This window comes from Haliaeetus leucocephalus, unplaced genomic scaffold, assembly GCF_000737465.1.
Source record: "Haliaeetus leucocephalus isolate CR32 unplaced genomic scaffold, Haliaeetus_leucocephalus-4.0 Scaffold933, whole genome shotgun sequence".
In the NCBI taxonomy this organism is placed as follows: Eukaryota; Metazoa; Chordata; class Aves; order Accipitriformes; family Accipitridae; genus Haliaeetus; species Haliaeetus leucocephalus.
In genome coordinates, this window is record NW_010973369.1 from 1,708,363 (window position 1) to 1,732,953 (window position 24,591).

A 24,591-nucleotide genomic window follows, 5' to 3' on the forward strand; every position below is an offset into this window, starting at 1 on the left:
CTGCCTGCCTGCTCACGGGGTCCTGAGGCTGCAGCTCCTTGGATGAGGTGGGCAGAGTCCACACATTTGGTCTGGAGCTCCAGGTTTGCTGCCTGTGGCATGCCACGACAGCCAGGAAGCTGCGGGCGATCCCTGCCAGCCTCACCGCAAAGGAAAGTGCATTGTGAGAGCTGCTTTTAAAAGCCAGAGATGAATCGTCATCCAAATGCTGACAGCGCATCCCAGTGGTTCTGCATTTCCCCCCATCAGCACACTGATGCGCACTCAGGGGTTTTTATGGATGCAGATTTGTTTCTGGCAGCAAAGTTGGTAGTACTGCATTTACCCTGAAACCGTGGGCAGCTCTGGCCAAGCGGCAAGTGGTATCTATCGCTAACATGCAACTGCTGGTAACTCAGTTAGGAAGGCACGTGTGGCTGTGCAGAGTTGGAGTGGTTAGGAAGGTGGAGCGCCAGAGGGGAAAGCGGAGGGGAGGTGCCATGAGGAGGAAGGCAGTGCTGTGTGTAAATACCTTGGGATGGAGTCTCTGTGAGCTCTCAGTCTTTTTCTCCTGTTAAAAATCCACAAAGAGGGTGTGAAAATTGAGAAGCAGAGGATCCACACCGGGCTTTGCAGGCAGGGAGCTGGAGGCCCACAGGCCCAGATGCTGGGAAACCGTCCTGGCAGGCTGGAGAGTGCTTGGATCCGGGGCCAGGCCAGGAGACACCCTCTGAGCAAAAGCCTGCCCGTTTCCATCACGTTCCCTGGGTACCCACTGCCTCCAGAGCCGGTCACAGAGGCCACCCCCTGCACACAGCCAGGTGGGTGCAGAAGCACCAAGCCAGCATACAGCCCACAGACACCCCGATAGCATTACACAAATCAATGGCATGGTAAAAATGCACTCACAAGGGAAAGCAATCTTTAATATAAAGTGTCTGAACAAGCAAGAGCCAAAGGGTAAGAGACCCCTCCAGCCTCCTCCCAGGACATTCTGCACAATAACCTCACCTCACCAAGAGTGACCAGCGCAGGGACAGGCTTCTCTGCCACCACCTGACCAGGGAAACCTTGCACAGGAAGGCTGGTCTGCTCCAGTTTTCCTACCCCTTGCAGTTACCCTGCCCTCACAAGAGAAGGAGGCCAGTGTAACACGGCCAGGCTGCCAAACACTGAGCAACACCCCAATAAAATTAACACAGCTGAACGAGGAAAATTAACTCAAAGATATAGAATCTGCTGGACTTCTTGTTCCAGGGATGTGCACAGACCATCCCTTCTGAAAGCAGAGCTCAAAGCTCAAATGCGCTCCCCAGATACAACCTATTTCTGAGCAAGCAGCAGCCTGGGCATAACCCAATGCAAATAATCACCCAACACATAGGGACAGAAGACACTATTGCAAGACACGGAGCTGTTAGGTAGTTGAAAACAGCCTGCCTTTTAAGAGGATGAAGGCAGCAGGTAGCCACTGAGTGCAGCAAGACTGCACACCAGCCTCAGGAGCTCAGCAGGCAGCCACGGCTCCAAGACACCTTCTCCTCCTTCCACCCCCATCTCGCCACATGCCTCTGGCCCACATCCTTTCATCTGGTTTCAGTTGCAAGGGAAAGCCCCAGCCCCGACAGCTGACACAGTTACTGTGCCAGCTACGCAGACACCGCACTATTCTCAGTGTATGATTGTTGTCATGTTGGGGGGCTGTGTTGAACCCACACCACAAGCACAAATCTCCTGTTTTTCTTCTCCTGCTTCCACTGTCACAGCTACAGTGCAGGATAGCATTGGTCTTTCCACAAAAGGGGAGACAGATACAGGGTTAGGAAGGAAAAGTCCTTCACTGGGCAGAGGAAAATGGGCATCTTGTTCTTGTCCTAGTGGCTCTCGAAGATATACCCCGCTGTGCTCTCAGGGGTCCTGCGGGCTGGAAGCTAGTGATGGTGTTAAAGGAAGCAGCAGGGAGAGGATCTTGGTAAGGCAAAGGAACCATTTTTCAGACCACTCACAATGCAACAACAGCAAGGAGGGGAGAAAACAGGAACAGGAGTCAGAGAACAGGAGCATCCAGGGAAGCACTGCAGTGGTTTTGCACTAATTATTTGCTGGGCTCAGGCCCATAGCAACAAAATCCCCCCTCTCATCCCCCAGGAGCATACCTGTATGTCCTGGCACAGCCTTTTGAGAGGAGGAGACTTGCTGCATGTCCCATCCACTGCTACCTCTTCCCTCCCCAGGTGCTTCACCACGATGCACTTTTTCAAAGGGGAGCCCCTATAAAAGGCAGGAGCTGTCAGATCAGGCTGTTCAGGCAAGAGCTAAGCCTGCCCTTCGTGGGCTTTACAGGCAGCACTGGAGGCAGAGCAGGGGCCCCAAGCTGCTTTTGTTGAGCTAGAGCGTATGCCACCGTGCAAACTCCAGGTGCACCATGAATTGCCAAGGGACACCAGCCACAGGAACAGAGCTTGGAGAATAGGAAAGGTCTGTGCACAGCTCACTGGGGGTTTATCAGGTGCGATTTCCTATGGAGGAAGCAGGGATGCCACAAGCATCTCTCACTGGTCACTGCTGGGGAGATTTCCTTACGAATCCCAAGTTTGCCCACCTGTGACCAGGAACAAGACTTCCCATGGCACCCAGGAGGTATTAGGTGGCTGCTCCCAACCCTAGGCCTGACCGACTGATTCAGAAGGAGGAAAGGCTTCCAAAGCCAGATTATACATCAAGGAAAAGAGTGGGCTTTTTTTCCCTCCTGAGGGCCAACACAGCCTACCTATAATGCAAACAAAATGGTCTTATCTCCCTTCAGCCCTGTCAGGGTACCAAAACACTGTCTCCATCAGTTAATTCCCAACTTTAGGATCACTTCTGTCCTCCCAGGTACCTACTTTTACAGACAGAAAAACTTACATTTTCAAGTTTTAGAGTTTTAAATGCTTTTAAAGAGTTTGAATTTCTAACACGCAGACTATCTGCCCTAAATGTTTAATTTTCATCTAACTGACAAGACCACATTCAGTCTCATACAAGCTATGCAAACATTGTGTCTGTAAGTTTGTCAAAGTCACTTCACCATGATTATTTCCCTTTCTGTAAAATCTGATGATAGATCTGTCTATTTCTTTATGGTTTACAGTATCTCAGTGAAGATGCGTAAAAAAATAAAGCAGCTTCACCATACACTTGTGTGCAGTCAGGCCCTGATCCTATGCACATGTCGCTGCACGTCAAATGGAGCGCCTGTTCCTGTTTACACAGCCATTTCCCAAACTTGAATCATTTCTGCTTTATTTAATTATTGTTGAATTAGCGACTTTGGAGCAAGACTTAAGCCTCATCTTGACGTGCCCCATGGCACTGTGTCGAACTGTTCACAACTGATATGGCAGTGCCTTATTCCCTCCCACTCCAACAGCTGCTGCTGCAGAACTGGGAGGTCTGCCATTGGCCATAATGATGGTGGATCAGTCTGTCTCCAGCAAATCCTCTCATCCAGTGTGTTGGCCTTCAAGTCAGAATGGACAAGAGGAAAGTTAAAAAAAAATATTTTTAAGATGAGGGAGTTGAAGCATGTATTACTTCTGAAAGGCTCATGAATGTAGTGCAGCTCGTGTGTGACCAGCTGCAGAGTCTGCCCACACATGAAAACTTCCATCTCCATTTGTGCAGAAGCAGATTCCAGCAGCAAAGCCCCTCTTACAAGGGAATCCAAACTTACTTGTCTTTACATTTCTGGAGGGCTTCATCTGCAATCTGCTTCAAGTTGATCAGCTTGTCTCCTCGATAAAAGGCATCTGCAAAATGGTACGGAAAACATTAGATGGGCTTCACAGCCAAGGCAGCCTGGGACAGCTGGAAGCAACAAGCAATTTTCAGGAGGGCAGACAAGAGCTCATGCACTGGAGTGAGAGAAAGCAGACAGGCAGCTGATGGGAAACGTTTCCTAATACAGCCTTTTAGCCTAGAGAAACAGATGCCAAGAGAAATGGTGAAATTCCTTCCCTGGGAGAGGTTCCAATTTGACCTGACAAGTCTCTTGGGAATATTCTGTGGGAAATAATCCAACACAGCCAGAACACAGATTGCAGTTTAGTGGGTCCTTTCCCTGCCAAGGACCTATTAATAATACCATTATTTTTTGCACTATTGCAAAAAACAGTTGGGGAAATGCAGTGGGCTTACATGCAAACACTACCACTTTCTTGATCCCTTACTCTACAAGGCTGAGAGTTGCAGCAGCAATGTCCTTGAAATTGGAAAGGGAGGGAATTCTCATATTAGGACTGCCTCATAAATGATACATCTTGCAAACATCTGGCTGATTTTGAAGAGAAACATGGATAAGAAGCATTCGGAAACATGTTATTAGCAGCTGGTGACATCATGCTTTACAGGACAAAGTGGGCGGACTGCTTAGATGCTTCACTGTAGGTTCAAAGTGGAAAACAGTATTCAAGTGCAGCTACAAGCAGTGCATCCGCCTTGTGGCAGCTCAGCTGAAGCACTGCTCCTTCCTCTTCCATTTCCAAGTGCATCTGGCTTTTAAAATAAAGATCCTTCACATGGACAACAGTAACGGCTCAGGGGCTGAAACCAGGACGGGGGCACAGATGCATGTTTTACCTGCCGTGATGAGGAGAGAACAACCACAGTCAAGAATCCGCTCACAAAGAGAGTCTGCCGAAAAACCTGCAAACTGACAGAGATTACACAACCAAGTGAGCAAGGACACAAAAAAACCCCCAAGCCAGAAAACCCAACGGCAGCTGTGCAATTCACCCATGGTAAACAATATCACCAGGCATTGATGGAGAGAGTTAAAGGACCTCATTCCACAGTTAATGCAGAAAAGGGCTAGGAAACAGCAGCACCTTAATTTAGTTTCCATCCATCTCATGGTCAGCACCCATCTTTCCAGCTCCTCTCCCGAAAACAAGAGCTGCTCACCCCAAAGACCTCAGCACCAAGAGCAACGCAAAGGGCTTATTCCTACCACAATGGAGTGCAGAGCTCCAATCCTGGCGCAGGCGAGCATGGCTACAACCAGCTCCAGGATCATTGGCATGTAGATGGAAATTCGGTCGCCTTTTTTCACGCCTGTGGAGGGAAAATTAGCATGGTGTTTCTCAAAATGAACAGGTCACATGTCAAAAGAACAGGATACAGAAACTAATGATTTTAAATCAGCATTTATATGCACACAATAAAGCTTCAGCTGGAGTTAGAGCTGAACCAGCCTTGGATTGTGCGTTTCAAGCCCTATGGCTCTTGTAAGATGACTACAATGAACACTCTGTGTTCTCATTGGACACAGCCCTTGAACCAGGCAGAAATGTAACCAGTGCCCACAGCTCCTTGGAAAACCCCAGACCAGGAAGGTTTGAGCACAGATTTCTTCCTTGTACAGCTGACATGACCAGCACTGATTAGTTTTCACAGACAGAGCCAGAGATGAATCTCCAAAAGTGCATTGCAGAGCAAATCTGTATCCACCCTGCTTTACAACTGTGGAAGCAGAGACAAGTGAAGCATTTGCACAGAATTACTCAACAGACTGGCAACCACACAAAAACTGAACCCAATCTCCAAAACCCTGGTCTAATGCCTTCCCAGTATCCAAACGCTCCTATTGCTTCAGCCGCATACCTTGGCCACGGAGGACATTGGCAAACTGACAAACTTTGTGCAGCAACTCGCTGTATGTGATTTTCGCAGAATCCCCAGGTTCATTCCCTTCCCTGGAAAAGCAAGGTAATATTTGTTACTGTAAAAGCATTACAAGGTAAGAGTGATGCCGCAAATTGAGAGGTACTTACTGCTTTCAACAACACATATTTCCTCACCTGCCCTTCCAAGCACAGAGTAACCAAACCCCAGAAATCCAATCCTGGACTAAACTTCTCCAATAGAATGAAAATTTAGTCCAAAGTCCCCACCCCCGTGTAGATCACTACACCTGAAAGCAACTGAATGCATGCAGTAGAAATACATGGTACCTTCAAAGAGGCAAGAAGGGTCCAACAGAACCAAAGCTAAGAGTGCACATACTCAAGAGCAAGCCAGGATTTATGGCACGGCACCCTTGTTCACATGCACTTATGTGTGCAGCCATGTCTGCATGAAACATTGGCCAATGTTGTTGTGCAGCAACACCCAGCCCTTAAATACCTACCATCTGATGGACTGGTATGGGATGCCAAGGACTGTCTTATTTTCCAAGGTCATATATAAATATACTCGTGTGTATTTGTTCAGTGCCATGCCTGCTCTGCATTATTCTCTCTGTGGTCCTCTATGAACCAACTCTGGGCTCCCGCAGCCCAGGTGCCAGTTCAGTGGGACCTTACCATTAGACACACCGATAGGAAGAAGAGCCAAGAGCTGCACCCGGAGATGGAACAGGAACATCGCATCCCCAGGGAAACAGTTTCCTACCAAAGTAAAAACCAGCTAATTTTCATGTGACACAATGCTTCAGCCATGCAAATGAGGTGGCACTCCCAACGGATCAGATTAACAAAGAATTTGAAATGACTTCACATTCGGCAGAGCCGACGTCTCCCACACCCAGGAAGGAGGGATACACTTTCCCAGCTCTCTCCCCAGGGCAGCCAGCACAGAAACATTAGTGATCCATGAAAGAACAGGGGTATCACTCTCAGCTGATAGTCCCCCTGGAAAAGTGTCCCCCTGAGCATGTGCAGCCAAATGAAAAACAACACCAGTGCTGGGGAGAAGCCAGGAAGCACCTCCATGACGTGTCCTCCCTTCGGACTGCAGCCAGGCTCCGTCTAACTCAGGAACAGAAACCTCACTTCTTTAACATCTCAAACAGTCCAGAGCATACAAAAAATATGTACTGAATTCTAGCTAAAACTAACCACTGCTCCCCCTTCCCCCAGCAACGCAAACAGAAGGAAGGCTCCTGTGATGCAGAAATGCATAAAGGAACACCCTCGTTTCTCATGTAATTCTGTGTCATTCTGTGTCAGCACAACAGTGACCTCATGCTCCAATGGCAGATGCAGTCCTGCTGGAAACAGCGGAAGAGCTGGAGAGCCCCACTGATACAAGCTCTGCGCCTCCTGCCCCGTGTAGGACAGGGTTTCCAAACTGGTCGTTACACTTGGATCATCCCATTTAAAAGCTACTCATGGATCTGTTGCTTACAAACTTGACTTACCCCTCCTGATACCTAGTTATACTACTGGCTTCCATGGTGCTCTGCAGCAATTGGGTCCATCGATACCTGCACTGACATGCACAGGGCAGCGTATCTTCCCACCAGTAGCTCCCGAAAGGGGATTCCCTGCTTGATCCTTTATGCAAGTTTGCCCCTTTTAAATGCAAAAAGGAGAGAAACAAGAATACAAAGAAAAAGAAAAGCTTGGGAATGAAAACCAGTGCCCAGAGCAGTCAGCTCAGCCCTGGCATCCCAGGCAGTTTCCTCTCCTTTCCCCATCATAACCAAGAGCAGTGCTTTGAGCTAAATGACACGTGAAACCATTAGACGAGGTCCCTTACAGCAGGGCTCTCGGCTAGTAAAGAGAAACCAGGAAATCAGAGAATTTCCGTTTTGACTTCATTACTTGAGGGTCAAAGATCCAAGAGCTGATTTCAGTGCTGGACTGTGCAGCTGTAACTGATCTGGCTCAAAGGAAGAGCATCTGCTCCTGTTGTGTCTGGCTGCACGCTGAGTGCCTTCCCTCACTGTGCAGAGGTTTTCCTTGCTACATCTACACCACAGGTGTGGCAACATCTAGGCTAGCGCTGTGCAAACCTGCCTGGGTCCAGATGTGCAGTATCGCTGCGAGTGCAGCTCTACCCCTCAGCGATGAGCCTGGCTGCGAAATACTTCTTAAAGACAACTGTAACGCTTCCAAATGCAAGCTGGAGGATCCCAGCCCACTAATCCCTCACCTGAAGATCTCTGCACCGGGGTCTGCTGAGTGCTGTGGGCAGGCCCTCTGCAACCCACCTCCCAGCCTAGGGTAAACCTGCAGAACAGGGCAGGGGGGAGGGACGTCCCTTTGCCTGTGCTCTGCTGCAGCGTAGGATCTAATTACAACCTTTACTAAGTTAGGAGGACAGACTAGCACAGGCTGTCCCATCTGGAAGACTTCCCATGTAAGGCAGGTAGGCAGGCAGGCAGCCCACTGCCGTGTGTGCTATTTGGGGGCTCAGCTGGGCGCTGTAGGTGAAGTGCTGGTTTGGCTGGTGGCAGACTTAGCCAAGGACACTGCAGAAAGCACATTGGTTCCCGGTGCCATCAACTCGGTGGTGTAATACCTACCTGAGAAGGTGCAAAACCTGGCAGTCCTCTGACACAAGCTCTGCAATCCTACACTCCGGGAAGGCTCAGCTCCCCGCCCTGAACGAGCCTTCACTGGCTGCATTTCTAATATGTCTCCTTAAGAGATTGCAACAGAGCCTGGCCATGCCCCACTCTGCAAAGAGGTGTCTGTAGGTGCCGATTTGCTTCAGGCTGGGGTGGTCGCTGCTGCTGCAAGATGGACTGATGGTGGGATGGAGATAGAGCCTATGTAAAAGGCTCCGCTGAGCACCCTATACTTGCCTGGCAGCCAAGGGGAGACAGCAGCCAGGCCACACCAAACTGCAGCTTCTGGGGTGAGCAGCCCAGGCAGAGCTACGCTGTCTCCCACACGTGGTACCCACAAGGGACAGGGACCTGCCCTGCCCTGAGGCACCCGGGTGCGAGGCACCGCTCGGACATCCCTGCTCTCCCTGCACACAAGCAGCGCATCTCAAATATGCCAGGTCCTCCTCCTCGCCGGGCTTCAGGAGGGAAGTTCAGGCCAGGGAATGCACCCAGGCTTCTCCTCAAAGTCAGCATGCACGCGGCACCGCGGGAGAAATGCAAGGTCAAAGAGAAGTTAAAACTTTTGCAAGGATTTTCAGAGGGCTTTCAAGTCCTTTCCATTGATTTGTGTGACCAAGTAAGAGCTCCACTAGCATCAGCAGGGGAAACCTCAGGCTTCAGATTTTAAGACTATCTTACGTTTAATGGGAAATGAGTCACATCCACACTTCTACAGAACAAGATGCCTCCTTTCACCGCATCTCCGGCAAAGGCCTCTGAGCAGTCTCTCAAGAGCAGGCAATTGCTTTAAGTCTCCCCACGTCTGAAAATAGTTTGGAGTGCCCACAGCTACACTCAGCAGGCTACAGCAGCACTCAGAGATTGCTCTGTCCTCTTCTCTGGCACAAAAGCCCAGAGAATTATGTATTTTAGATGGGGCATCTAAAGGAATGCCCACTTGCACGCTAGCAACTACTCTGTGCATCAAAAGCAAGCTTGTAAATTCCTGGCAGCAAAGTTCTGTGAGCAGCATCTTCCCTTCGGCACCCACTGGATATAAGCAAGAGCTGTCAGTCCTCAGCCTCTCACACAGACGTGCTTGTCGAAATTAAATTGAAAAACCAAATAAAAATAAAATAAAAAAGTCACACTTCTGAAAACATTACCGCAGTGCTCACCTCCATACCTACAGCAATGCAGCCCAAGCCCCACAGAATCCAACATCCCCCAAATATATCCTTTTTTAAGAACTGGTGATGAAAATAGTTGGCAGCAGCTCTGCTGTGATTGCTTGCGTGCAATCTTTGATCTAACAGCAAGCCTTCTTCTGAAAGGAAAAAACAATTTTCATCCTCCCAAACTTCCCAGATACATCACTAGATGAAATACATGGTGAAACACAGTTTGAGTCTGATGTTTCTCTCATCTCCCTCAAACTGAGTCCTGCATTTAGCAACTAGTAATCCAAAATTTTACAGTATCATCTGGGTCACAGCAGGAATGTATTTGAGTTTTTTAGTACCTGAGAAGCCCATGTTTTACATACTGCATGTTGTGTGCACGGTCAGCTGGAGAAAGGCATTTTTTGGCCATATGGTCTCAGCTGAACCACCCATCAACTAAGTGAATGCAAGTCCTTTAAACCAAACACACAGATGCACAACTGGGGACCTTCTGAGGCAGGCTGTCTCTTAAAAATGGGTGCTTTGTTGAAAAAGTCAGGTTTCATGCAAAGATGATAGCTTTCTATCTGCCTGCAGCCAGGACCAAATAGCCCAAGGGCATCAGGGACCATCACCACAGCAGTGTGCAGGACAGTAGTGCCCAGCTCTGCACAAAATAGATCCCTGTCAACCTATTAAAGGAAGCACAGGCTCTGCAGAGCACTTATCATACTGCTCCCTTCTGCCAGCAGTTAAAATAACAGGCTCTCCACTTCTGAACAGGTAGCGTGATGCACACAAGCCCCACAGCACACGCCTTCAGTGGCCCTACCAGTGTCTCAGCAAGAAATGATCACATGGAGAAGTCACCCTGGGCAGGGGAGGAAGAAAACTTCAGGTGGGAAACCTGAACACTTGTCACCTCTGTGGCACAAGCACTTTTACAGGAGGCTCACAGACTGACTGCCTGCTCTGCTGGGAGTTTGGCCTTGGAGATGCAGAGCCACAGACCTATTTCACCTGGTGCCCATGTAGCTAAATCAAGGTTAAGCTTCCCTGTTAGAGTGACCACATAGGCTAGCAAAAGATTTAGTGTTGTACATACATTGTGTAGTTGGGAAAATGGTTTGTAAGAGCAGGCGAGCATTTCTTTAGAGCCGCATTAACTCAAGCATTGACCCTGTGGAGCAGTCAGGGACGCAGAGCAGCAGCGTGGGAGAGGGAAGCTGTAGCCAGATGCACTCCTGGATATTTGCACCAAAGCAGGTTAAGAAGTTACTGTGCTCTGCCAAGCATCAGGGCTGACTACAGGACTTTTCAAAGCACTGGTCTGCTTCAACCACTCATCATGTAACTAAGCGAGCCTTACATTGCCCATCCAAGCAAGCTGAGCCCATCTCAGCTGTAGGATAACAAGCAGTAGGGAGGGGCAGTAACTTAACCTGCTCGGTGGCCAAGGGAATGCACGCTTCCCAGAGCACCCAAACGGGCCAAGCAAAGCTGACCCAAAAACAAATCAGCAATTCTGTTTGGTTTCTCTCTTTCACCAGATTTCTAAATAAAAATTATTTGCATAACCTGTTTGAGTAACAGATGAATAGAGCTTCCCTGTGCAACGCTGGCTCAGTGTTTACATGGAGCAGCAAGAAGCACAGGTTGCATCAGTGGGAATTATGGTTTTCAAGGTAATTGCCAATGATAATTGTGGTTTACAAGGGTTATAACACCAGTAAGAGAAGCTGGTGTACAGGAGAAAATGATGAAATGAAGCCCAGCAAGTGAAGTGTTACAAGTTTTCAAGATCTGCCAGACCATCTGCAGATCCACAGTCAGTCAGAAACAGAAAAATCACAGACCAAAGCAAACTAGGGCAGAGAGCCAAAGCCTATCTGACCCCGTAAATACTCCCACTGAGGACCAAAGGGGCTGAAGATCATTTAAGTTTCTCCTCTAAGCTCCTGTGACCACATCACCCTCAAATAAAAGCATTAACCCAAAGTTAGGGTATGGGGCACCTGGAAGGTAAGTTTTCAGAGCAAAGCAAACCACCTCAAAGCCACTAGGTTTCATTCCCCAACTACTACAGAGGCGATGGCAGCACACAGAGCAGTTTTGTTTAATGCAGGAAAAAGGCTCTGCATTTTAGCTACTGGAAAGCACCCTTAAGAAAACACGGATTCCCAGTTTGAAAAAGGTGTTGAAAGAGGGAGAGGACCCCTTCCCAGATGATGCAACATCATGGGAAGAATTTGTGCAGTGGGGAACTGTGCAAAGCCTCCAGTACAGCAGAGATGGGGACTATGGGAATGTCTGCCCTAAAAAATCTCTGGTGCTATCTACGCTAAAACACGCTCAGACCCCAAAATCCCCCCTAAGCCTGGGACCAAGTTGGTGCCTGAGAGGCACGGTATGGAGACATCAAGTCCTCCAGCTCCTGCTCCACCAGCAGCCTGTCCCCAGAGCACCATACGAGGCAAAGGCAGGAGCTTTCCTCTACCACAGGGTCCTGCACAGTGGCACCTCCTCACGTGCAAGGTCGCTGGGGGCAGCTGGACGGGCTCATGGCTTCCCAATCCGCCCTGTGTCCAGAATTAGAGCAGCCGAAATGCCAGGCAGAGCTTGGCTGGGCCAAGCTCCTGCCATCTGAGGAATGGGCTCACGTGCACGCCGCATGGGCAGCGAGAGCCCTGGTCCTTTCCAACACCTGCACTAGCATGCACGGGCTGCGTGCTCAGCTACCGCTGCTATCAGCTGCTCACAAACCTCCTGCTGCCATTTGGCCCTGGCTGTTCTCAGGAGACCCAGGAAACCTGCAGCTTGAAGAAGGGTCTGCCTGGAGACAGCTTGGTAGTTTGGGAACAACAGCAGCCAAAACTGAAAAAAAAATATAATTTCTCCCTCTATCCCCAGCCTTGCTTATCCCATCTGACACAGGAATGGCACGCAAGTAGAGAAAGCCCTTTAAAAATCTGTCCTTGAGAAAAAAGATTACATTGAAATGTGAAATTTGGAGAGACCAAGTGTGCAAGATAATCAGAAAAAGACATCAATTCATTGGAAAAAAATGCTTGTATTTGCAAGGATTGTTCAATATGGAAATGATCCTAGACAGACTGCCCAAAGCAGAAGGGTCTCCCAGCAGGGTCTGCATCGCTGACTCCAGGAGGGAGCCGGAGGGGGGCTGAAATGGGTTTGCAAAAAACCTTCACGAGAACATTTCATAATAACAGGACAGACTTCCCAGCCCTGCCCATGCTTAGCGTCACCTATCTCCCACCAGAGTAACGCATGGCAGCAAATACCCAAAGGAGTTCTGGGAAGGCTGAGGGGTTTTTTGAGTAAAAGGTTTACCAGAAAGTTCAGCCTCTATGGTCCCTGCAATCATGCTCGAATCCCATTGCATGACAAGGATCAAGAAAAGAAGTTGTGTAACAGTAGAGCGTAGCCTGGGAGGGGCTGGTGAAAAGGTTTTCCCAGTATGTTCAGAAATATTTGGCAGCACTGAGAGAACACTGTTGAGTAAACCTGGCAACAGAAATCCCAGGGAAAAGAAAAATCTTACCAATTTAACAGCATCACCTTCTAAAACCATACAGTTAACCCTGAGACCTGCATTAAAACCACCCTATGATTTTCCCCTCCAGTGCCTCCCCATACACATAGGTAGAAGGGCCTAACAAAGCTCCACTGTCAAATCCATCTCTGAGCCACACCATCTCAACTAAAAGTTGATCATGTACCTAGGATGAAGAGGTTCCTATCGCTGTAAAGAAACCCAAACCAGGTGGGCAAACAGCGCTGTGCCATGCCAAAGCAGGAGCCCCGTGCTCTGCGGAGCATGATGTGCTGTGTCCATATGCTGGTTTTGGCTGGGGTCGGGTTCATTTTCTTCATGACAGCTAGTACGGGGCTATGGTTTGGATTTGTGCTGGAAACAGTGTTGATAACACAGGGATGTTTGGGTTACTGCTGAGCAGTGCTTACACAGAGTCAAGGCCTTTTCTGCCTCTCACCCCACCCCACCAGTGAGGGGGCTGGGGGGGCACAAGAAGTTGGGAGGGGACACAACCGGGACAGCTGACCCAACTGACCCAAGGGATCAGGCATTCCAGACCACAGAACATCATGCTCAGCATATAAAGCTGGGGGAAGAAGAAGGAAGGGAGGACATTCAGAGTGATGGCGTTTGTCTTCCCAAGTAACTGTTAAGCATGATGGAGCCCTGCTTTCCTGCAGACGGCTGAACACCTGCCTGCCCATGGGAAGTGGGGAATGAATTCCTTGTTTTGCTTTGCTTGCGTGCACGGCTTTCACTTTCCCTATTAAACTGTCTTTATCTCAACCCACAAGTTTTCTCACTTTACTCTTCCGATTCTCTCCCCCATTCCACTGGAGGGAGGGAGCGAGCAGCTGTGTGGGGCTGAGCTGCTGGCTGGGGTTAAACCACCAGAGTCCAGCCCCCAATGCCCTTTCTCTCCAGCCCAACAGACTCAAATGCAGGCATTACCATACCTGTATTTTACAAAACAGTTAAAACAGTGTATTTCTAAAGGGACACTGGGCCACCATCTCTATGCTCTATGATACGATTAGGGAATCAGTCTTCTAATCACCTTTAAAAACAGCCATATGGAAATGCACCCAACACCCTGCATGGCTGCTAGTGTCCCATAGGAAAAACCACATCAATCTTTCTGTCCTTCCTTCTCATTAAATATATTCTCAGCTACTCTATTTGCAGCCTTTCAGAACCTGAACAAGTACCAGAGGCATCTAAAGAAATAAAATTTATCTTGTGCAGTCCAACCACTGTTCACTTCACCATACCCTGAGCAACGCCTGCAGCACAGTGCCCAGATGGAGGTGGACACTTCTTCAAAATAACTCATTTATTTATTGACCCTCCAGAATTCCCTCCAATTTTCCCACTCACCTGCCAGGCTACACCCTAAAACCTACTTCAAGCCCCTTTTTCTAGGCTGTGGGGTGCTCAGACACCTCTAAAGTAACCAACACCTCCCAGTTTACACTGCTGCTGGTTCATCAGCCAAGGTGAGTGAGTGAGTAAACTCAATGTGATGGGGTTTGTACAGCCTGTGTTCACACCTGAGAGCCAGAACACTCAAGGGTAACAGTTTTAGAGAAGATAGGATCGACAGCAGTCAGCAAGCCCCTCTTCAAGGGAAATCTACTATTACTTTGCCACATTTGGCAAAATACAGCAGTATACAAGTAATACAGAACACATGTAAATACCCTGGTGATAGTGTCAGCAGCCATTCTGCGCTGATGGGTATCTGCTCAGTGGCAAGGGAAATTCTGCTCCTATGTGGCTTCCCATTTTTCCTACTTGCTTGATATTGAGTAACCAGCAAGTTAGGAGGATATGCATTAACTCTAATTATGTTCTTACTTTCTTAAATATTTTACAGTGCAGGAGAACAGCCAATGAAGAAAAATGATAGCTTTTTACCTATTTTATTTAGAGGAAAGTTTAAGATGTTTAAACAAACTAATTTTAAAGTTTATTTTAAACAAAATGATTATGTAGTGTTGCAACAGAGCTCATACGCAAGATTTACGCAGTAGGTCACCGAGTTTGACAGACCTCAGCCAGCACTTCTAACCCGGCAAGCCAAATGCACAGAATGCTGTAGAAGAACGTGAGATTTTGACACGAGAGGAAACACTTTAGATGTTTACCATAGGTAATATTTTCAGAGGAGCACGGACTATTTTTACCAGTCCAATGAGAGGAGAGCTTATTTCCAGCACAACACAGCTGATTCCTTGTTTAAACAATTTGCAGCCAGGCCACGAAACATACCCTGGATGAAGCTTCTGTAGGTAAAATAGTCAACAAGCCACCTGCAGCTGGGAAATACCCCATTTTGGGAAATACTGCATCTCTCAGTGAAGCATACTGCCAAATTTTCAAGACCTTCTAGAAACACTGAAAGCCAGGCAAGGTGATTTCAACAGAGGCTCAAACAATATCCATCAAGGCCATGATTAGAAATTAAACTTTTAATCAGATTTTTGGTGGACATTTCAACTTCATGCCTCAGAAGCTTTGACAGGTGATGGCCAGATGTCACCTGCTGGACTGTCATCTCGTTCCATACATCAAACATTTCTTAGAAGATGGCCAGTGGCAACAGGAATGCAAAACATGTTTCACTATCAGGTACCCAGGTGTGAGAAAGCAACCAGGAAGGCCATCAATTTCCTTGAGGGATTCCCCTGAAGAAGGGAGGTGACATCTGCGAAAATTATGGGCTTTGAATTTACAGAGAACTGCCAGGGCTCACAATTTCATATCTTACCACATTTCGACATTTACAACAAGTGATGTGCAGAAACGTAAACAGAGAACTGAAACCCTGCTCCAACCACACATAACAGCTCTGACACAGGGCTGAGCACAGGAGGAAAATGCAAGCTCATTGTGTTGGTGAGAGTCAAGAGGTCTTGTCAAAGCACTGGCAATCAATGCCACAGCTTGGGGCACAGAAAGCCCACCAGGCACAACAAATGCAACTATCCATAGGAAAAACGCCATGCTTGGAACAAGCACCCACTTGCACGTCTTCTGGCAAAGCCTGATCACTTTGTCCCCTGTAAACACTACTACTCAGAGCAAATCTCATCCACATCAAGCCTGAGTCCTTGTCTACTTCTGCTCCATTCACACCAGGGTGCCAGGGGAGAACACACAAGGCATTCACACAGTTAAAATAAAATAATCAGGTTTTCTGGTCCAATGAGCAAACTGAAGGCTCTGATCTTCCATGTCCTGAATCCATACAGGGGCTCACCATCCTCTCTGTCCATGAACTCCATTTACACACCCCAAGTTTCAACTCTTCTGCCAATATCCACAATATGGCATCATTGCATAACTGTGGTGCCCCTCCCAACAGTAAGCAAACTACTCTTAAAACATATCAAGGTGCCTGTAATATCTGCCAGCGTTACAAGTTTCACAGACGTGAGAAAATCCGGGACCTATTGTCTGTGCATGCATGCCCCTCGCTACTCCCCCAGGTAGTTATTGTGCAACCACACACCCAGAATCATGCAGAAAGGTGCCTTTGGACAGGGTATAAGCCAACATTTTAAGACAGAGGTGTAAGAAGCAATTAGTGAAAAATTATTAAATCTCTTATGCAGAATCAACAGAGCCAGACCTTTGTCAAAGCAATGAGCAGCATGAGGAAAAAATACTAAATAAGAACATAAAAGCCACCACAGGTCTCTTTTACACAGCAGTATTGCCCTTCAGCACTGGGATATTCACAGCAGCTCAGCCAAGAGCCCTTTAGACTGAAACAAAATACCATGCTGGGTCAGAACCAGGGTTCGGTGTTTTGTCTCCAGGAGCAGCAGTGGGAGATGCCGTTTATGGAGGGCACATGAGCCTGGCCACCATCAGCAGTTCAGTTGCAACACTGATCCTTGAGCAACTTGCTGCTGGTCCTGAAAACTGACCATTAAAAGCAAAGAAGCAAAGGGTAAGGCTAAACCAGCTCCATAGAAAGACCTTTTTTCCATTCATGGTTAAATTACTTTCCTGAACAACCTTTGTGGGAAACCTCATGAAGGTGGTCTGAAAACAGCCGGATCGGTGTGCTCAGCGCCACCCGCCTTGCACTCCAGCAGGTCTGCCAGCAGGACTTCACAGCAGCTCCGTCACCTTTCCCAGCTGACTGCACTGGTCCATGCACACAGTGACCCAATTCCACTGTACCACTAGGGATGCAAGTCAGATTTACTGGTTTCCAGGACCCCCTTTCTATTGCCCTCTCTAGAGAGACAGAGGCTGGCAACCTTCCAGTCCTTGGTACAGCAGCCCTTTGCAATAATACCGCATACCCTGGCCAGCAGCTCTGCAATTTCACATTCAAGTTCCTGCAGTCCTCTGGTGTGCATGCCATCTAATCCTGGGCACTTACTGACATCCAACTTGTTTATCTGGTCAAATACTTCCTCGATATTCCTTGTATTTATATGGACAGATGCTGTATCCCTGCCAGCAGCAGCTACCACAAGTTTCAGAGCAAAAGGCTGGGAGCAAACAGCTCCAACAAAACCCAAATGAAAGCTGCTCCCCTGATTCAAGGCTGCTACTGCTGTGTGTTCCCAAGCAAGAAAGCTTACACGACCCCTTTCCTCACTGCTCAGCCACAGAGCAACCACACAAGTGCTGCCCGAGTGCCTTCTTTCTTTACAGACTTGATTTAATAGAGGAGAAAAGTACCATTCTGCCTACAGGAGCAGGATTACAGGTTATGTGAGCTCAGTAAAAGCTACTTCCAGTGAAAATCTTCAGTAATGCTGAACACCCTCCCATGGAGGCACAAGTTCAGGGGTGCTTCTGAATGGACAAAACCACAGGAGACCACAGGCACTGTGTAGTCAAGTGGTCACCAACCTTTAATACTTGTCTCCTTCCTTCACTGCACTGCAGAGCAGAACAGCACAAGGCTAAGAGCACTTCCTGGCTCCCCGCTCCTGCCCTGCCCTGCATCCTATGACAGAAAAGGCTCTGCAGAGCAGGAATGGGACTTGAGATCTCCAAAACATCAAACCAACCATCCTTCCCAGCATCTCCCTGCTAACCAGCATGTGTACCTGACAGGGATGAGTCAAGCTCTGCTTTCCAGCCAGCCCTCAGAAAGGAAAAACAATTTCAAGTGACTCCGTGCCTGCCAGCTGTCCGAGTAACATGGCACTCAAAAACCCTGACTCACAGCATCCAGGAAAGCACACCCCCCACACTGGAAGCCCACAGGATAGTACCTGCCTAAGGAAGGTAGGTATTTTGCTGCTTTCACATATTTAGTTCATTCCTTTGGCACAATCACTCACCTGGTAGCTATCCTGGAGATTTCCACTAGTAATAAAGAGGATATAGGATGCAGCACACAAGTACAAGCCATTAACAGAAACACTTGGGACAGAAGAACCTGGAGATATGACAGGAGAAAACTGGCAGATGCCGGGTCTTAGCACACACATATGTAGCCTTTGGAAACAAGCTTAAGACCATGATCCCTATGTTTTCCAGCCCCTCAGGCCAAACCAAGAATCTCCAAGCCCTTAAGCAGGCATCACCATGCTGCTCTGGGGCAGCACCATCTTTGTATCTCATCTGCAGCCAAAGCCACAGTAGGACAATCAGAGTGATCACACGAAATCAGTTAATTTTGAGTCCAGCACAGCCTTGCTCTAAACAGCCCACAGCTGAAGATGGAGACTCAATCCATCAATGGCGAAAAGCCAGGGAGCTACACCTGAGGACAAGCTATGAGCCCCTCCTGTCCCAGTTTGCACTTACATACGAGCATCTGAACACAGCGGCTGTTTTCACTACTACTACAGCACTAACCATGCTGGTTGGTGACTGTCTGAGAACTGGGAGAGGAAGAATTCCACCAAAGAAATCAGGAAAGCACATGACCTGGGTGTGTCTGAGCTACAATAGCTACTTCTTTTACTCCTTGTTCTAATACTAGGTTTCTATTGATGCTCCCACCATTCCCAGTCTTGCACTACCCATGCAGCTCAGAGTCAGAAAGGGGCCCAACAAAGCAGAGGTGTTCTCATTTGGAGGTGTGAGAAACGCCACTCTAAAGCATTCAAGCAGATGCAGCCTGTTTTGTAAACCCCCTCCCTGGCTGGAAGATTTCACAAAACCCACCAGAAGACAGTTACACTTTCTGTGATGGAAAGCTACAACTATCATTGCCCTTGAAGGAGGGTACAAGATCTCTGGCTTAATAAAATACAAGTACAGTCAATGTATTTTATTACCTACTTTAGGTGCACCTAATCTGCCCAATTTTCAGAAGCATTGTACTGCCCAGCAACGCTTCCAATATAATTAGTATCTGCCAAGACCACCAATCTATCACTCCACTCTCAGCACACGCAATGGGGAGATGACATGGATGGCTGAGGATGCACCCTAGAAAGCCTCCCTGATTTTCAGGGCTGAGTGGGGCCACCCCTTTTCCCATGGAGAATCCCTATCAGGGAAAGGAGCTGTGCTGACCCTGGGTAGTGCTGCGAGCATAAACCAAACATATGGGAACTCTTCTGTAATGCTTCTCACTGCTGTAGAGCTTACTCAGACTCCCCTATGGAAGTAATGCCTCCACAGTAAGAATAGGGGAAGAGCAGCATTGGGTATGGCTATTTGGTAGCACCTGCAATATAGCTTTGACTGCTCTCAGCAGCCTGCAGGCACACACCTGCAAATGTGTATCAGTAAAAGCAACCTTCCCAGTGATGAATTTTTGTTCTTTAAACAAACTGTGTGATTTAGGGACATGATTTCACTACCAGAACAGTGTTGAAAGAAGGTGCATCACTGGAAGTATGACAAGTCATCCAGGAAGTTACCAAAGAAATGAAGAGTCAGTTTGGCACAGGACGCTCAAAAGTCCTGAAGCCAGTGGGAGTGGCAGAGCCAAGCGCATTGTGTAGAAGCTGGCTACCGTTAACCACTTCTGAATGTCTGGCTGTTAACAGCCAGCATCCTCAGTCACAGCATCTGTGCATATGACAGTAGTGGAAGACTGATACCTGCAAAGGTATCTAAAGAGAAAAACAAACCACAGTGCTGGTCTGGATTATGGAGACCAAGCACTTCATTCTCAGCAGTTTAAGGCAAGATTATTTCTGTAAAAAGAAGAGGTCCAGACCTTTACAGCAGAAATGCAACTGAAACACAGCTTCATCTGGCTTCAGTTTTGACTCTGGGATGGCACATCCCAGAATGAAGCACGCCAAGGTGAGGAACAGATCAAGGTGCAGCAGCAGTTCACAGGGGCCCCAGGAACCAGCAGCTATAGTCTTGTCCCATTAGGCCCCAGCAGCACATTTAGACCAAACCAGGGTCTGACAATCTGTATCCTCTCTTGAAGGCTGCTGTCCAAAAAGTATTTCCAGTTTCCTAATAAAAACCTCCAGAAGTGCTCTGGACCATTTTTTGTTGTTGTTTTGGGGGGTTGGTTTTTTTGTTTGTTTTTTAAACATGCTCTACAGTTGTTGGTTTTTTTCCTTTATTGGAAGAAATCTCACAGCTACAAGCCACTAAATCCTTTATTACATTTAAAAAAACAACAACCAACCTTCTCCATTTTATCTTTGCATGTCATGTTTGTTCTAGGCCCAGAATGGGAACCATAGGCAGTTACTCCTTTGTTTAAACAAAGCTCCAGTAAGCTCTGGCAGCCTTTTCTATCTTTGTTTCACCTCTCTAGATGTGTTATTTCATATACAAGCATAAGAAAGCAGAAAATTGATACGCTCTCCCAAAGATGACAGAAGCCAGCAGCACCCTGCTAAGCCCATGCACCTAGGCTACAGGGAGGCTAAAAATAATGTGCAAAGCACTACCTCCTGCCCCTGGCCCCTGATCCCACCAGGCACCACCAGTGCTGCAGCTGGGGTGACTGATTTGAGAAACAAAGGCAAGAACTTAGTGCTTCAGCTATGCATAGGTTACATAGAGAATAGGCTTCCAAGCATCTTCGCACCCCGGGGTCTAATTAAAGAGAGTTTTGTAATAAGTGATGTTCTTTTTGAATTCCCACCTGGTTACATTTTTACCTCCACAAGCTGCCCAGGCTGATGTTTATGAGACATTATTAACAGGCACTTCAGCACAGAACTAAGGTTTTGTTTTGTTTGTCCATGTGATGCAGGTATGCCCACAGCATAGTGAAGGCACACTGTGCTCCTGCTCTAATTAACACTACCCACCACAAAGTCCTCAGCATGGCTTCAGGTCCCCTGCAAATGCCCTCAAGCGTCCAAGCTAGTCTGCCCAGTGCATTTTGCCTGCCATGCAAAAGCCATCATAGGTATCTACATGCACAGTAGCCGGTGTTATTGACTTCAGCCTTTCCATGCAATTATGAAAGAGATTTAACTTCTGAGAGCAGCACTTTATCAGAAACATTTCCTGGAGCTTCTGTTCCTTTTTAGGCCACATCAGCAATAACAGAGAAAGAGGAATCAAAAGTAGCAGAAACAAAAATACTTGTAACGTTCAAAAGCAGCAAGAGATATCATAGTGAAACAGGCAACAGGGTAAATGCAAGTGTTTCCTACCAACTCAGGATGGTCGTTTTGAACTACGTAGTCCTAACAGCACCAAGAGGATGATACCACAATAGTGAACGTCATCTATGTACAAGTTCTGCAGCATGAAGCAATCCCATGTACTGCCCTTTGCACTGAAAGAGCAATTCCACGTGGCTTGGGATTAGACGTTCTGAGTGGAGCCAATTTGGGCAGTCCTAGACTGCTGGTGGTGCAGGAACCTTCAGAGCAGCTTGACCATAACAGATCCAGATAAACCACCCACTCCTTCCAGTCCATGCAAAACTTGAGACAGCCACAGTCAGCAGCGCACAGCAGCTCTGAGTTTTGTCAGGACACATCTCTTCTCAGAGACACTCAGCAATGCCTCAAAACATCATTCACTTTTTCCCTAACTTCTCTTCTGTGAAAGCAAAGACCATGGTCTTGTATCTTTTCAAAGCTGTCACAGAGCTGACAGTCACCAATACCTTGGTACCTTTTTCCATCTAGCAGGCTACAGACTTTCTTAGAAACAAGCAAGCAAGCGGCCAAGGTATTTAAAAAAAAAATTCAAGTTTTTCCCAGGAATCCTCTTTGGCTTTCAGAGGGTCTCATTTCTTTTTTGACCTTTCATGGAGTGTGACAAGTCTCAAGTGTTTTAGGAAAGCGGGCTCATTCAATAGAGTGTTAAACACAAAACGTGAAAGGACAAGATGCAATTTTGTTACATTTTGTTATTGAAGAAAAGCATGTGTCCAGAGAGGCATGCACACGCTCCTAGAAGAGTAATTTTACAAGTCTCAACCCTTAGCCCCACTTCCTCAAGAACTCAGTACCACAAGTTTGCAGGACAGCACCACACACATCATGTTCAGTGTGCCTCTTCCATCCCTCCCACCACCATTCCCAGCTGACAGCTGCAGACACCCCAGTGCCAGGTTACTTGTGACAGAGCCACACTAGGAGAGTTTATCCCCAAATAGTCAGGGAAAACTGTCTACCAAGGAGGAAGAGAGACCTTATTTTTCAGCATTGTAAGCACCATGACTGACAGACACCCACCATTTTAATATCCACTCCAAGTTTTGCTTAGCATCACAAATACCCCCACAAAGGCTGCCAGAATAACTAACAAGAAAAATCTTAAAAACCAAATTAAAGCTGTAGGCTGCTGCCTAGCTGTCACCCAAAGATTTATGTGCAAGAAGAACAACGCACCCACTTCCTCCATAAACCTCAGCACAGCTGCCAGCACTGGCCTGCCAAATGGCTTCATTTGCTGGCACACCTTCACCTGAATGAGTTTACAAAGGAGTTTTCATTCAGGACCTGCAACCATTTTACATCTGAGTAAGTTAGAGAATGTATTTGACTAGCAAGAAAGTAAATACTTCCCATCATTTCAACTGTGTCTTATCAATATGATTATTTGCTAGGCAGTATGTGTAATTCTTTTACTGGAACAGTAGCTCTATGGATAGAAACTCTAGCATGAACCTAATTTTACAGTCACAGCCAGAACTACACTGGTATAAACATGTTCCTTTTTGTAGCAGGATAGCCCCTAGTCACCTTTATGCCAGGTGACTGGGGGTAGCCTTCAGCTGCACAAAATCACTTAGAGCAGCACAGCTGTTCATCATTGGAGGATCTGGTATTTTTATTGCATTGTCAGTAAGACTTCTCCAGCTACTCCACTGAAGGGACTCACCATAACCCAACAAGTTACTGTATCCCTAACAAGTAGTACATTTAATTGTGCTTCTGCACTGCCACATACAGTCATACCAATGCAGCATAAATGCATGCTAGTTCAAGGGAAACAGCAAAATACATGGGTTGGCAAGGCCCTGTTCTCAGTCTGGGGACTCAGCTCTGGTGCAGCTGAGCTAGTTTAGTAGGGGAGCATTAATTCTGGATCTCGGACATCACCAGTGAAACCTATTTTGCATCAATATGAAAATTTCAAGTTTCACATGACTTTTAACACTAGTAACTACTCTGGTGAAAAAAAACCAAAACACAAACATACTTCAGATAGGGCTGGAAGTTAACTTTTCTTCCCAAAGATAGCATAGAGAAGCCAGCCTTTTTGAAAGCATCAGTGTTACACACATTCAAGTGCAAGGAATCAATATATAAGCTCAGGTTTTAGAAGAACCTTTCTGCCACAGGATTGGAAACTTGCCAGACCCACAAAACACAAATACAGGAAATATGGTTTTTATTAGCTTTTTGCTGTTGGATGCTAGCTGTTCCTCATCCCATGGCTCTACCTACATCTACCTACTTCGCTAGAGAATTGTGGCACCTGCCTCATACTATCTAACTGCTCTTAGCTTTTAGCAGGTACAACTGCAAAGGCAGCACTGGGAGTCAGGACCTCCCCACTGCTATGCTGGGCTGCTTCAGTGCATCCTAGGACAGCCAGAGAAGCTTCACTGCACAGCTCTTCTCAAACACACAGAAAGCAAACACCTGCTGTACCTAGGCAAAGATTAAAGCCTCTCAGGTTTTACCACATTTTAATTCACCTTGGTAAAAATCAGCACTGTTTGTACACTTTAGCATGCTGTTTACACACTTTTGACACCATAATAAAACCAGAAATTTACCAGTAAAAAGCAATTTTGTCCCCAAGTTTCTTCTCATTGACATTTCTGTCCAGGAGGTTGTAGCAGATGTTGGTGGTCGCCCCTTTCATCCACTCGATGAAGATCTTCCCCTTCGTCACATCGAAGTTGTACTTCAGAAAGGGTCCCGCATGCTGACTCTTCCAGTAAAACTCTTTAGCAATGTCACCCCAAAATTCTGCGAAGGCAACGGCCAGAGCTCGTCACCCAGAAACAGGCAGGATAAGGAAGACGACACTTCAAGGGGCAAGCCCCCACGCTCCCGCACCCCGCGCGTGGGGGGCTCGCTGCGGCCCCAACGCCCCCGCAGCCCGGCACCCCCAGCCTCGCTCCCCACCACACGCCCCGCGAGCAGCCCCCGCAGGAACCGGCGACGCCTTGCGGGGACCGCTCCCCCGCCGGC

At 47.5% G+C, this 24,591-nt stretch overlaps 1 protein-coding gene across 1 annotated transcript in view; it reads right to left on the reverse strand.

The window, feature by feature from the left end:
• ACSS2 (acyl-CoA synthetase short-chain family member 2) overlaps window positions 1-24,591 on the reverse strand; it is a 33,043-nt gene that overhangs the window by 8,280 nt on the left and 172 nt on the right. The window contains exons 2-7 of the mRNA XM_010584067.1: window positions 24,171-24,366; window positions 5,623-5,714; window positions 4,970-5,073; window positions 4,600-4,672; window positions 3,695-3,770; window positions 2,136-2,250 (exon numbers count right to left, since the gene is read on the reverse strand). Of these exons, the coding sequence (XP_010582369.1) occupies window positions 2,136-2,250; window positions 3,695-3,770; window positions 4,600-4,672; window positions 4,970-5,073; window positions 5,623-5,714; window positions 24,171-24,259 (549 nt within the window). The 5' untranslated portion in view covers window positions 24,260-24,366. The remainder of the gene's footprint in view (window positions 1-2,135; window positions 2,251-3,694; window positions 3,771-4,599; window positions 4,673-4,969; window positions 5,074-5,622; window positions 5,715-24,170; window positions 24,367-24,591) is intronic.